This window comes from Panthera uncia (genome assembly GCF_023721935.1).
Source record: "Panthera uncia isolate 11264 chromosome D3 unlocalized genomic scaffold, Puncia_PCG_1.0 HiC_scaffold_8, whole genome shotgun sequence".
In the NCBI taxonomy this organism is placed as follows: Eukaryota; Metazoa; Chordata; class Mammalia; order Carnivora; family Felidae; genus Panthera; species Panthera uncia.
The window spans coordinates 16387221-16401631 of NW_026057586.1; the positions used below are offsets into that span (position 1 = coordinate 16387221).

A 14411-nucleotide genomic window follows, 5' to 3' on the forward strand; every position below is an offset into this window, starting at 1 on the left:
AGCCAGACTGGTTTCCATAACGACCGCAGCATTTCACGTTCCCACCAGCAATGAACTAGTGTGCCTACTCCTCTACAAGCTCACCAACACCTTTTTTTTTTTTTTTTTTTTTTCAATTACCGTCCCCTTAGGAGGTGTGCCTCGGGGTCTTTTAAAATCACAAATACGATCACAGCAGTGCTTCTCAAAGTTTTACCTACACGTGCAGCGCCTGGTGATCTTGTGAAAATAGACAGTGTGGGCGGCCCCTGGGTGGCTCAGTTGGTTGAGCGTCCAGCTCTTGATTTCGGTTCAGGTCATGACCTCATGGTTCATGAGAGAGAGCCCTGGGCTGTCAGCACGGAGCCTGCTTGGCATTCTTTCTCTCTTTGTCTCACTCTGCCCCTCCGCCACACGGCGTGCACGCACTCTCTGACTTTCAAAATAAATAAATAGAACTTTAAAATATAGGTAGGTGGTAGGTAGATGGATTCCGATGCCCTTGTTCTGGGATGGGGTCTGCGATCTGCGTGTCTGACAAACTTCCAGACGATACTGGTGCCACTGGTCCATGAGATTCATTTATTGGCACAGATCACAGAGGAAGATGATGGGAGTCCCTTTCTGGAAACACGTCAGTAGCTTCCAGCAACAATTTGAATAAGATTCAAATTCCTCACCGTGTTCAGAAAGCCCTGCAATCTTCTAGCATCTTGTACCCTTTTCCAACTTCTGACCATACCCCAGTCATTCTTGGTTTCTCTTCTGCTCCCTGAACAAGCCACAGCTTTCCTGTCCCATGGACTTTGCACTATCTGTCCCTTCTGCCTGGGACACTCTGTCCCCTGATCCTCACTTAGCTGCCTCCCTCAGTCCTCAGATCAAATGTCTCCCCATGGCGAGGCCTTCTCACAGCCCTCACCAGCTCACCCTATCCTGCCACTCACTCTCGATCCCTTTCCGTTTGTTTTTGGTATTGTTGTTGGTGGGTGTTGTGGCATTTATCGATATCACAATTGGAAATTTCCTTTTTAAAAAATCTGTTGAGGGGCGCCTGGGTGGCTCAGTCAGTTGAGCACCTGACTTCAGCTCCGGTCATGATCTCACAGCTTGTGGGTTCGAGCCCCGCGTCGAGCTCTGTGCTGACAGCTCGGAGCCTGGAGCCTGCTTCGGATTCTGTGTCTCCCTCTCTCTCTGTCCCTCCCCTGCTCACGCTCTGTCTCTCAAAAATAAATAAACATTAAAAAAAATTTTTTTTAAATCTGTTGATAGTTTTATTGTCTGTCTCCCGTTATGAGCATGTAAAACACTGACACCTAGGCCTCCTCTGCCCGGCTCATTGTTCTATCCTTTCTTGGAGCGGGACTCAGCACATAGATGAGAACTACAGATGCTAATTAAATGGGTTACTGAGTTGATCGCAGTTTTAGGCCCTTGTTGTGGTTTTTAGATGTGGCCGCACATGTCTGAAATCTAACCCAGAGAAGGTTATAAATCATGACCATAATCATAGGTGCCGAACACCTGCCTGCGTGCTGCCAGACCATTTAAACAGTCATCAGACAAATGGCTTCAGTTTATTTCTACCTCCCAGGTGGCTCATTGTTTCTGCTCTCAAATCTACTTCCCTCCCCACCCCAGTGCTTTTATATCTGTTTACAAATACAGAATGGAAAATACGATGCCCCCTTACCTCAGCCCATCCCATGTGGCGGGCGAACATCTCCCCTAGAGTCCTCTGCCTCCACGAGGAGATTTCCCCAGCCCCATCTTCCTCATCTGAGTGTCTCCACTAAACAACAAAGTGTTTTCACTTTCCCTTGGTAGGACCTGGTATCCCTTTATTCTCTTTTGCCTTTGGGCCTAAAGACTTTGAATTTCTTTGGACCTTCTTCGGGGGCCCTGCCTCTCATGGAGTGGTCTTATTTGGGTTTCAACTGCCCAGAGCATGGGTTTCGTTTCGTCTTTCTCATCTTTTGGTCAACGCTGGGCATTCATTCCCTTATCAGGAGAGCAGTTTCCTAAATAAATGCACAACCTTCGCAAATCCCATCAGCCTTTGTATCTCTGTGTCATGGAATCTTAAGACTGGTTCCCGAAGACCGTGATATCGGTTCCTGGTCCAATTTACTGTCATGTTAAACCAAATTGTCTCTTTCCATTTCCTGTCATCTAAGCCTGGTAAGTTTTGGATCGCTTTCTTCTCTCACGTACTCAAATCTGTCCTGATGGAAGAATTTGCTCAAGGGCGTGCATACCCCAGCAGAGGCTGAAAACACATCATCCTGGACGGATGTTCCTGGTAAGGAGGCTGGAGTCAATCTGCCAAAACATCTTCCCTGCTCTTCACCCTTCTCTTCCTTAACCCAGAAGTTCATCACCCCTGCTTTTCATCTGTGCCTTGATGTAGTGATTACGAGCTGATACTTTCAATGCCAACATTTGCCAAAAGCCTATCCTCAAGTGCTGTGGTTTTGTCAACCACCCCATTGGCCTTAGTGATAAATCATCTTTCTTGTTACTAGCTCTCTTATTACTGAATATCCAAGGGCGCCCGGGTGGCTCAGTAAGTTGGGCCTCCGACTTCGGCTCAAGTCATGATCTCACGGTTCGTGAGTTCAAGCCCCGCGTCGGGCTCTGTGCTGACAGCTCAGAGCCTGGAGCCTGCTTCGGATTCTGTGTCTCCATCTCTCTCTGCCCCTAACCCACTCACATTCTGTCTCTGTCTCTCTCAAAAATAAATAAAGATTAAAAAAAATTTTTTTTAAATGACTGAGCATCCAAGAATGTACAGCATCCTGTGTATGCCTGGCTGCATTTATCTCGGAGTTTATGGCACACTTCTGCTTTGCTCACCCGGCACTTTCACTGGTCTGTGAACCCCTGCCGTCAGATACCATATCTTTTTTATCCCCAGCACCCAACACGGTGCCCACCTCACAACTGATTCTTAGTAAATATTTATAGAATGTTGACCGAATACACCATGACTCACAAGCAAAAGGGACCCAAAAGCAAGGCAGGAGAGACTGCTCGTGAACACTGACACAGGACAGACAGTTGAGTGTGAGATGCGTTTCAGTAAGCTTTTAAAGGAGGGCAGTGAACGAGCGTTCACGAAGTTGTGAACTCATGAAGTTCATGAGTTCACGTGAGACTCAGCCTTGGCCACTGGGGAGAAAGAGGTTCCTGAAGGCGTCAGCCAGGTGCTCGAGGTCTCCGCTCCGTCCCGCTTGGGTTTCCTTGTGGGGCTGCCTTTGACTTCCGCATTAGGTCCTCGGTACCCTCCCCTTCCACCTCTACTAACCTGGTCAGAAATCTTAGGGTGCTTATCTGTGCAACCTTATCTTCGTTTTTAGCCCAGCGTGAGATATCAAAGCCTCTGTTGGACAATGCCACCTTTGTCTCCTCTTCCAAAGGTCCCTTGGGCCAATCTCCCAGCCTTGGTGTGGTTACTGAGGCTGCCCCTCTGGAGAAACTAGGCTGTGGGGTAATTAGGTCATAGGAAGCCCTGAAACGGGAGGATTCAGCTGGAGACGAGGCTAGAATTCGTAAATAAAGACCAGTGTAGCTTGAATTCGAGAGAAGCTAATTTTAGATCCATAGGCTTGATCTAGCGGAATAGTGACAATTACATCCTTTCTCTACATGTTCAGCCCGCGATGGCTTTTGAAACGTTGGTTTTCTATCAGGGAATCATTCACTAGCACTATGATTGTTATTTCTATTTCCCTGGCTCAACCGGCTCTGGGAGCCAGTTACCATTCCCAGTTCATTAACCGGCTGGCCTTTGCATTAACGGCCCCTCCCCCGGGGGTTGCCTTGGAGACAAAGCTTCCTGTGGGTAATCCAAGATTATCCAGCTCTTTATCCCGCATGTGACCCTTAATTACTTGCTAAATTAGAATGGTTCTCTGAAAATCACAAGCGGAGGTTAATATGTTCTTCCAGAGCTGGTCAAGCTAAGATGACAGTGAATTCACAGGGAATTCAAGTTACATGATCCCTGAAGGCGTCTCTTTGAGCAAGAAGATGAACTCTCCCCCTGGGAGGCCCTGCCCCCCCATAAAGCCCCTGTCACTCACTGTTCCTCCGCCTGCTTTTCTAGTTGTGGTTTAATCTTCTCAGGACAATTCACTGTGTCAATATTGAGCAGACTCATTCTGGTGCAGGATCCTGCATCCATTGGTAACTAACTGCTTTAAATGTAAGCACATATTTTTACCATAACTGCAGGGTTCTCTATGCATTTAATCTGTGCAATTACCAAGCTTCAGGTGCCCGGTTTGGGACGAGCAAGGGAACAGAAGAAACTATTTTAAAAAAACAGAAAGTAAACCCTTTGGGGAAAAAAAAGATGGGGCATTGGCATATCCTCCCTTACATTATGTAGGTCTCAAAGGGAGATTAGTGGAAGGAGGGATCTTTAGAATGCACCTAATAAGATGCCTCTTCAGATGGTTTTTGGAAGCAAAATATGAGAAAATTCAAGTATGGAATGAGAATGATCATGACAGCATACACTCAGCATTACTAGGTGTTTATTCATCTAGACTATAATGACACCATTGAGTGTAGTTCTAGAAGCTTAACTTCTAGAAAAGGAACTGTTTTAAAATTTTAAATATTATAAATAGTTCTCCGTGAAAGTAACAGACTAGAAATAGTAGAGACCCTGGAATCTCACAGGTGTCCATCCAGGAAGTGTTTAGGAAACTCAACTGAATTGAATGTGTTAGAAATAAACACCATTTGCGACTGGGCACCTCATATTCGTTCAGACTTTTGAAGGAGTTGCCGGCAAATTGCTAAAATCCTATTCAATCAGAATGCTCGACTCATTACACATAAAGCTTTGCGTGTTCGTGACTGTATTTCTCAGCTATGTACCACCTTTAAAAATAGTTAAGAATCTGTTGTGTCTAAGGCATCAGAAGCCCTCATTTTGTCCACCTGAAGTGGTCAAAGGAGAAATTAGCAGCGAAATTCTATGAAAATCATTTTATTACATTTGATCATAGCTTACTCATGGTGTGTGTGAAACATTCAGATATTGATTTTGTCTATGGTATCCTCAGGTTAGCCATCAGAGTGAATTGCTTTTAGAGAGAAGTTTGGTAAAACTTGGAGTGGTTGTTAATGGAAACAAACTGAGATTTTCCTTGACTCGATGGTGTGGTAAAGTCCTTTTGTTCAGCATTTCCAAAAGTGTGTTCCACAAGACAGAAGTCCTGCAGTATGTTAACAAGTGTTGTGCAAAAAGGCTCCTGTAATCAAATAACTTGGGGAAATGTCCTAAAACGACATCAATTGGGTTTCACCCCTAGAGGATTTCTATGCATTTTCAACACTTTACTGTGCATAGGAACATTCGCGTCTCCTACACTTACTTATAAAACTCTTATGCTCCTAGTATCTCATAGCATCTCTTGGCACCCGGGGAGTTTTAAGGAGCACGCTCTGGGAAACCCCTTTTTGTTTCTCTTACCCTGCTTTGGCAAATGGGTGCAGAGACAGCTGATTAAAAAGATTGACCACTCAAAACATTCCATTATCACACTCTCAAAGGTAAAAAGTAAAGGGGCGCCTGGATGGCTCAGTCGGTTAAGCATCCGACTTCGGCTCAGGTCACGATCTCGCGGTCCGTGAGTTCGAGCCCCGCATCAGGCTCTGGGCTGATGGCTCAGAGCCTGGAGCCTGCTTCCGATTCTGTGTCTCCCTCTCTCTCTGCCCCTCCCCCGCTCATGCTCTATCTCTCTCCGTCCCAAAAATAAATAAAAACGTTAAAAAAAATTTAAAAAAAAGGTAAAAAGTAAAAAGGTATCCTAATTAAAAACCATCCTGAGAAGGATGTCAGCAAGTTGCTTATGGCCTTGCCCTAGCAGTTACACACCGGCCTTTCAGAGACAATAATGACTCCACAAGGCGATCCAAAGAGGGGAGAAACTGTTCTATGCAGAGGCTAGATACGACTCGGTGTCCACCTTCCTTAGAAATGTTACATCTTGTATCCCTGTTGATTAAAAGGATCTGATTATTTGAACTATGGTGTAACCTTGAAAACTCTTTGTTCTTATAATCAGTTGTCATGTCCCCCTAATGTAGATCCCTCTTTCATTTGCAGCCTTCATCGTCTATAAAAGCTAGGACATTATCATGTTTTTGCCGAAACGTGTGTAGGAGATGCTGCTTCTTGTCTTTCGGTCTTTCGTGTCAACCTTCTTTCTAAACAGAACCCCAGCTTTGGTCAAAGAGTCACCCCTCCCACACGTAGCCCTGGTGGCCCAGCGGAGCTGACTCCTTCCCCACTTCCTGAGGTAGATCATGACTTGTCTAAGCCGCTGATTCTCACAGTAGGGTTCCCAAACACACCGCATTTAGGCCCCATCCTTGACCTACTAAACTGTGAATGCTGGGGACGGAGTTCCACAGGTAATCCTGAATCACAGTGAGATTTGAGGGCCACTGTTCTTTTTTTTTTTATTATTTTTTTAACGTTTATTTATTTTTTGAGACAGAGAGAGAGCATGAACAGGGGAGAGTCAGAGAGAGAGGGAGACACAGAATCTGAAACAGGCTCCAGGCTCTGAGCTGTCAGCACAGAGCCCAACGAGGGGCTCGAACTCAGACCACGAGATCACAACCTGAGCCAAAGTCGGATGCTCAACGGGCTGAGCCACCCAGGCGCCCCAAGGGGGGGCCACTGTTCTTAACCAAATCTAGTAATCCCATCCTCTTATCAGTAATTGACTCAGTGAGTGGTTTTCCCTTGGCTACTGTTAATGTTCCAAAGATAGACACGTAACCTAAGTTGAATAAAGAACAGACACTTGATTCCAACGTTGGAAGAGATTTTTTTTTTCTCTCTCCCATGGAATATGAAGAAGAAACTGCCATCTTAGAAGCTGGAGAGAAGCCCAAGGATAAAGTCAATACAAAGTAGAGCCAAGGAACTTTCAAAAATGCACAGGGGCACCTGGGTGGCTCAGTCAGTTAAGTGACCGGCTTCAGCTCAGGTCATGATCTCATGGTCTGTGAGTTTGAATCCCTCATTGGGCTCTGTGCTGACAGCTCGGAGCCTGGAGCCTGCTTCCAGTTCTGTGTCTCGCTCTCTCTCTTCCCCTACCCTGCTTGTTCTCTGTCTCTGTCTCTCTCAAAAATAATAAACATTCAAAAAAAAAAAAAAAAAAAAGATGCACAACAGAGCCATGTAACTTCCTGCACCCAGTCCTACCTCTAACTTACAGTTCCATGAGATAATAGTTTTCCTTACTGTTTCAGCCACTTTCAATTGAGTTTTGTTTGTTTCTGTAGCCCAAAGCATCCCCTTTAGTACAATATATTCTGGGGGTACCTGGCTAGCTCAGTCAGTAGAGCGTGTGACTCTTGATCTCAAGGTTGTAAGCTTGAGCCCCATGTTGGTTGTAGAGGCTACTTAAAAATAAACTCTTAAAAAAACATATATGTATAAAAGATGAAATCTGAATTCTCTATTGAGGCTGTATGCTTACTACCTGGCCTTTAGGATAGTGGAGTACTCAGTTATGCTTAATGAGTGAATACAAATGAACACATGCGTGAATGAATGATCACACATTGAAGGATCAAGCAGATAATATCCTCATGTTCATTACTCTTATCAAGTATGATTGATTTAAAGTCATTATGCAGCCCCCAAATTAGTTAAGCATTAACGGAACTAACGAATTGTCACGTAACCTTAGTTTTAACACTATATTTGCTACAACTAAGTGAAATTTTTTCCAGCGAGCTTAAATGAAAATGAGGGTCTATTATAAGGTCACTGAAGTGTCTCATAGACATAGAAGATTTTTTTTTTTTTTTTATGGCCCATAGATTTTTTATCCCCGACTCCAGAGAACAAGAATGAATGTCACTGGTAAGGGGAATGTAGATGGATTTAAAAAAAAAAATTCAAATCGATCACCAATTATGGAAAACACCGCATTGATCCACAAGGCTACCTCAGTGAGTGGAAAGACCAGGAGGAAAAAACACTCCCAATCTGCTCCTAGTCTCTTCACTCATTTAAAAGCAAAACGTCACCATAGGTTTGAAGTTTATTCTACTTTTGAGAGAGACCCAGTGAGCGAGTGGGGGAGGGGCAGAGAGAGAATCGCAAGCAAGCTCAGCACTATCGGCACAGAGCCTGAGGCAGGGCTGGAACTCACAAACAGTGAGATCAAGATCTGAGCCGGAATCAAGAGTCGGCAGGCAGGCCGCATAACCAACTGAGCCACTCAGGCACCCCTAGTCTTACCATAGGTTTTTTAAATGGGATAGTCCTATCAATCTTCTGGCATCTAAGATATTTTTGCTCTCATAGAAGAGACATACAACTAGACTCCGCTGGCTGGCCCTTACCAGGAAAGAGTTACAAAGAATCAGTTACCAAAGTGAGTTCATTTCTCAGCCTTGTGCTGGGCTCAGTAGGCTGGGGAGGGCCTTCCGCAAGTTTGACTTAAAAATTGAAATTTCCTCAGGCATTGGAGAGTAGTAGAAAATCCCTTCTTGTTGTATTTTACAAAACTTATATATTAAAAAAAAAAACTTATAATATGGGATTGACCTTAATATAAAACATCATCCTATTGTAAACAAGCCTTCCCATTCCATGACTGATTTATAATTGGTGAAGCTTGAAGAAGGGCTTTTCACATGTTCGACATACTATTTAGGGAAGACAGGCAGATAGTTTGAGCAAGAGGTCTATTTCTTATCAATGAAATAGCTAGGGCAAGGCCTTGATGTTAGATGAAAATATTGGGTTAATTTCCTCCTAAATGAGTAAATGTATGTTTATCACCCTGAATAGTGCCTGATACATAGTACATGTGAGCTATGATTATCAGTTAGGACTGCAGGTGACAAAACCCAGAAATAATAGCTTAAATGAGTGGGGGTCTTATCTCAGAAGACAGAAGGCTGGAATAGGCAGACTTGGGAGCTCAGGACAATCATTAAAGATAGGGGCCCTCCTGGCTTCTTGTGCCATCATTTTTAGCGGTCACAAGATGGCTGCTGCTCTCCAGACATTGCATACACATTTTAAGCAGGAAGAAGGACAAACAGGGAAAGGGACCCCCTTCATCTAGTGAGGTTTTACCTTTTTATTTGGTAAGTGACTCCCTCAGACCTTTCACTAGATGCCCTGCAGGCTGGAGAAATAAGTATTTCAGCTGGATATATTGCCACCCTGAACAAAATGGTGTGTTAATCAGGACAGAAGGAGGAACGGATAGTGCGCAGGTATTTAGTAATATCCAGCCAGGCTATCATTACCTCAACTGAAAGCCAAACCTAAAGAAATACGAGGTGGAGGGCCTGTTGAGGTGGGATCAGGGGAGAAACTGGTAGTCTTAGGCTTTGAAGTTATTCGCTGTCAAGTTCTCTCTCTTGCTTCTTGTTTCTATTGTCCCACTCACGTTTCACTCCAGACACTAGTCACCTCTCGTCTAGGTGTTCTCTTTCAACAAGAACCTGCCCGTTTTTTCTCCTTTAAGGCCATTACAGACACTTCTTACTTTCAATGGCAGTATCCAAACTCCCTAGGTTAATATTCATGGCCCTAACACAGGTTGATGGAGCTCAGCGAGCTGGGACCATCATATTGGTACCTATGCCTTGTTTCTGGAAAGACTTGTTTCTGCAAAGTCCACCTAATGAAAACCAGCTACTGAACAATTGATATCACATCAAAAAGAAAAAAAAAAAAAAAAAAGACTTTTTTCTAGGACTGGAACGGTTTATTGTAGGCCTGGAAGACAGATGTGGGGAGTCCACAGGCGTTAGGGCTCGCGAATTCCACCTCTAACGTGTGTTAGGAAGCAGGAGAAAGCTTCTTGCAGGGAAGCGTGCGCGGTGCTCCCCCAACGCTCCTCGTCGCCCGGGAAGGGAATGTAGGAGACCCTTCCCCCCCCCTCCCCCCCCCCTCCCCGGGAGAGGACGGGCGGGGCGCGTAGACAGCGCCGCCTCCAGGCCCCGCCCCCTCCCGCGGGGCCCCGCCCACAGATGCCCCGAGTCCTGCGGCCGCCGGGCTGGCGGAGGCCGGGGGCGGGGCTCACCCTTGCCCTCGGGGTCCCTCGGGCTCCGCCAATCAGCGAGCGCCCTGTTGGCCGTCCGTAGCTCCCGCGCCCCTCCTCCTCCCGCCGGCCTCCGCTTCCCAGAATCCAAGATGGCGGGATCCAGGCATAGGGGTCCCCAGGCCAGAGTTCGGTCTCTTTTCTGCGCCCTGCTGCTGTCGCTTAGTCGTTTCGCCGGGGCCGACGGCATGGGGGGCGACCCCGCGGCCGCTGGTGCCGCGGGCACCGCAGCCGCACCGCCGCACCGCCGTTTCGAGTACAAATACAGCTTCAAGGGGCCGCACCTGGTGCAAAGCGACGGGACAGTGCCCTTCTGGGCCCACGCGGGGAGTAAGCCGGGAAAGAGGGCGGGGGGCCAGGGTCCCCTCCTCGCCTTGCGTCCGTCTCCCCCTCTTCACCCTCTCCCCGCTGCACTCCACTGGCGCGGTGGACCCTTCTCAGCAGCCCCTCCTGCAGGTCGGCTCTGGTCCGCAGGGTTCTCTTCGCCTGCCCCCTAAGGCTCCCCCCAACCCCATTCTGCCACCCCTCGTCCTCCTGTCCTCTTTTCCGTGATGTCGTCTGTTCTTTCCGTTCGGGGTAGAGGTGTTTTGTTACTTTCCTACACTTGCAGGCACTCCAACTCTCTTCTAAGCGTCGCGTTTCACCCTGATGCCACGTCTCGCCGGGAACGTCCCGCAGCCCCACCCCCGGCCATCCCAACCTGAGACCTGTTCAGGCAGCTTCCCTCCCTCCTTTCCCGCTTCTCCTGGGCCTCCCCTGCTGTCTTTTCTCCGGTGTCAGTAATGGTGAATGCTCCTGGTTGTACCCAGTACCTACTGACGCCTCCGGAGATGGCATACGTTAGTTTTAGAGTAGTTTTTGAGTCTTTTTTTTACGTCTGAGGACATTGTTGTGTTACTGGAATACCTTGAATTTGCCTCATAGTGACTTGGTGTGGTCTTTGAGCTTTTCTCTCGTATTAGGTAGCAAGAGTCACGCTCGTCCCTTTAGTAACAGGGATTTTTTTTTCGTATTGATTGTTTCTGCACTTGACACTGGAGAATAACAGATGCAGCCTTTTAAAAGATAGTTTTAGTTTTTTTGAAAATTGAAAGTAATCTGTGCCCCGAGTTTTATTCACTCTGTGTGTTTGTCGCTGTGAGTAGATAAGAGAGCCTTGCTACACGTTGACATGTGTGGAAGAAAACGAATCTGTACTTTCTAGTGCTGATGTGTCACTGCTGACTAAGGGACCAGCCGTGACACTTGGCATGCTGTAAGCTCTGTTCAGTGACCATCAGATGTACCCCTTGAACCAAGTGGCAGATGCCTTGATACGGGGTGAAAAGTCTGGCAGTTTCAGTTCCATCTTTGTGTGTCATGAAACAATTATTTATAGAAGGTGTTTGTATGCATTGTGTTAGATTGTCCAGTGCTTGAAATAGAATATCCCATTTCTAGAAAGTGATGACTGAACTGGAAACACTGTTAGCAAGAGCCGTTTCACTGAAATTAATGTATAAACTCAAAGGTATAAAATTTCAATTTGACTTAATGACCAAGTCATTAAGTATTCGAAGTGGAGTGCAAAGACTTTGTTACTCAGCAGGTAGGTATTCACTGTGTGCCCACTCATCAAGGGTATATTGCTGGGCTTTTGTTAATCAAGGTGATATCGGTCCTAATATGTAATGATGCAGATGCGCCAAACACAGGTTTTCGGAGTTTTTGTTTTTATTTGGGGACGACGATAAAGTTTTCAGTAGTGGTGATGGATTTGTTCCCACTTTTTCACTTCTGCATCCGTCCCTTGCCTGCTTGTTCTGTCTTTGCCACTTAGCACCACATACATCAGCCAATTGGGAATGTTAACCAACCACTCAAATTAGTCACCTCGACTTTCTCTACAATCTGTACTCAACCAAACTTGTCTGCTGCAGAAATGTCATAGAGAGTACCTGGGTGAATTAAAGTTGATGACTAGACTGAATGTGAAATAAGGGGATTCATATTTTAGTCATGATTTTTCTACATACTGACTCCAGGAATCCCTGCTGTGAATACTTCTTGTTTTCATTATCACTGTAATTTTTACAGTCTCACTGTCTTCTTAACTCCATTGATCATTTTTTTCCTTTTTCGTTTTACCCGGAGAGCCATTATTTAAAGCAGTTTTTTTTCAAATAGAGAAATTTAAGATTTAGTTTAAACATGGCCCATTACATTCATCCCCAAATGAAGGCCAAATCGACAGTGTTTCTTTTCTTAACTCCAATGTCCTTTTGTACTGTTAGCACACATCCTGGGTTCATAAGGGCACAAAAATGATCACGACAATTTGTAACCCTTTGTAGCTAGGTCTCAGGGCTCTTTCCCCTTCATTCTCTGATTTGATCATTTGTAAGCAAGGCAGGTGTTAGCTGCTTTATAGATGAAAAAAAACTGCCGTTCAGAAAGGTTAAGGTTCTTGGAAAAGGTTACATAGCTAGTGTCAGTAGAACAGAACACAAATCAAGGTCTTCTGATACTGTGTCCAGTACTCTTTCCATGATGTCTTCCCCACCCTTTTACGCATTTGAAAGTCATGGTGACAGATAGTTACTGATCTTACTAAAATATCTCGACTTGTCTTTTTGTCAGTTTCTCCTGGCTGTAAAGACGTAATACAGGTATTTCCAAGCATGGATGTCAGAACTGGTTAATATCTGAGAGGGTGTGTTAGAATTGTTTGAACTTAGGCCCGATAGGTGCTTTCATAACATCTAGTTCTATTAACAGGACTAGCTAACACTTATTGAAATACTTCTGTGCCCGTGAGGTTGTTAGAGAAATGGAGTAACTTTCGTACAAATAGCTAGCAAGTGATGCAGCTGGGACTTGAGCCTAGCTTGGAGATGCAGACCACTGTTTTGGGGATCACAATTCTCTTTGAGAATCTGCTGTTGCTAAAAAACTGTTCATTGCCTTGAAATTCACTTGACCCTCTCCCTAGAAGAATGTATATATGCACAGAATTTTGCATATAACTTTTGGGGTGTTTCTGGAAGTGATTGAGCCCAGCCCCTTCATTTTACAGGTGAACATATGGTGAACCCAGGACAGTAAGAGAATTATTTGCTCAAAGTCACACAGCTGAACTGAGACTAGGAATAAGTCTTGATTCCTAGTGGTATGTTCCTTTCACACCGTTTGAGCTTCCTACATTTGTAAACTGGTAAAATCCTTCGCAGTTAAAAAAAAAAAAAAAAAAAAGTATGCAAGTTTTTGAGGTACTTGGAAAAGAATATTATGGGAATCAAATAGTAGGTTTGCTTTTTAAGCCATAATTTCTTTCCTCCTGCCCCTTGAATTTTTAGTGCATGGTTGCAGCTTTAATCTTCCTTCCTCCCTCCCTCCCTCCCTCCCTCTTTCTTTCTTTCTTTCTTTCTTTCTTTCTTTCTTTCTTTCTTTCTTTTTCTTTCCAGAGGTATGTCACTGTTCAAAAGATGGTAAGGGAGCTGTTAGAAGCATCTAAAATTTTAAAGTTGAAACCGTCAATGTGTAATTTTTTCCTAACAAAATTTTTGTACAGCTTACTGAGTTAAAATTAGATCTCTATAGGTATATGGGACAGTTTGGTGATGGTTCATTGAGTTTTACCTAACTGTAACTTAAAGCTTTCCTTCCCTGATTTTTGTTTTAGATGCTATCCCAAGTTCAGATCAAATTCGAATAGCACCCTCTTTAAAAAGCCAAAGAGGATCAGTGTGGACAAAGACAAAAGCAGCCTTTGAAAACTGGGAAGTTGAGGTGACATTTCGAGTGACTGGAAGAGGTCGAATTGGAGCTGATGGCCTGGTATGAGAATTTAACATCTAAAATGTATATCAGTGCAATACCACTAGCCTCTAAATGCCTCCTGTTACTTATATTTACAGGCAGTTTGGTATACAGAAAATCAAGGCTTGGAGGGTCCTGTGTTTGGATCAGCTGATATGTGGAATGGTGTTGGAATATTTTTCGATTCTTTTGACAACGACGGAAAGGTATGCTTGTTGTCAGGACTGTTAACCTGCTTGAGTGTACCTGCTAACGAAGTTAGGCTGTGAGGAATTAGTTTATTTAATACTTTTGTCAGGTTAGTAGTAGAGAACTCTCCAAACCATATTTTAAATTATGATGATTAGTCTTTATATAGCCAGGAGTTTAGAAATTTAAAGCTATGAGTTCATGATTCGTTGTACATCAACCGGAGGTCATAATGGAGCTCTAACTCTGAGAACTTTGCAGTGACCTCCCTCCCCAGCCCCCTGTGTATGCTTAGTAATTTTGATGGATAAGCATGGATCATTTAGACATAGGCAGTGAAAC

The 14411-nt window shown here is 44.8% G+C and overlaps 1 protein-coding gene across 2 annotated transcripts in view; it reads left to right on the plus strand.

The window, feature by feature from the left end:
* The first annotated feature begins 10145 nt into the window (after positions 1 to 10145).
* LMAN1 (lectin, mannose binding 1) overlaps positions 10146 to 14411 on the plus strand; it is a 33916-nt gene continuing 29650 nt past the window's right edge. For both annotated transcript variants that reach the window (XM_049620279.1, XM_049620280.1), the window contains exons 1-3: positions 10146 to 10412; positions 13744 to 13898; positions 13979 to 14086. In XM_049620279.1, the coding sequence (XP_049476236.1) occupies positions 10175 to 10412; positions 13744 to 13898; positions 13979 to 14086 (501 nt within the window). In that variant the 5' untranslated portion in view covers positions 10146 to 10174. The remainder of the gene's footprint in view (positions 10413 to 13743; positions 13899 to 13978; positions 14087 to 14411) is intronic.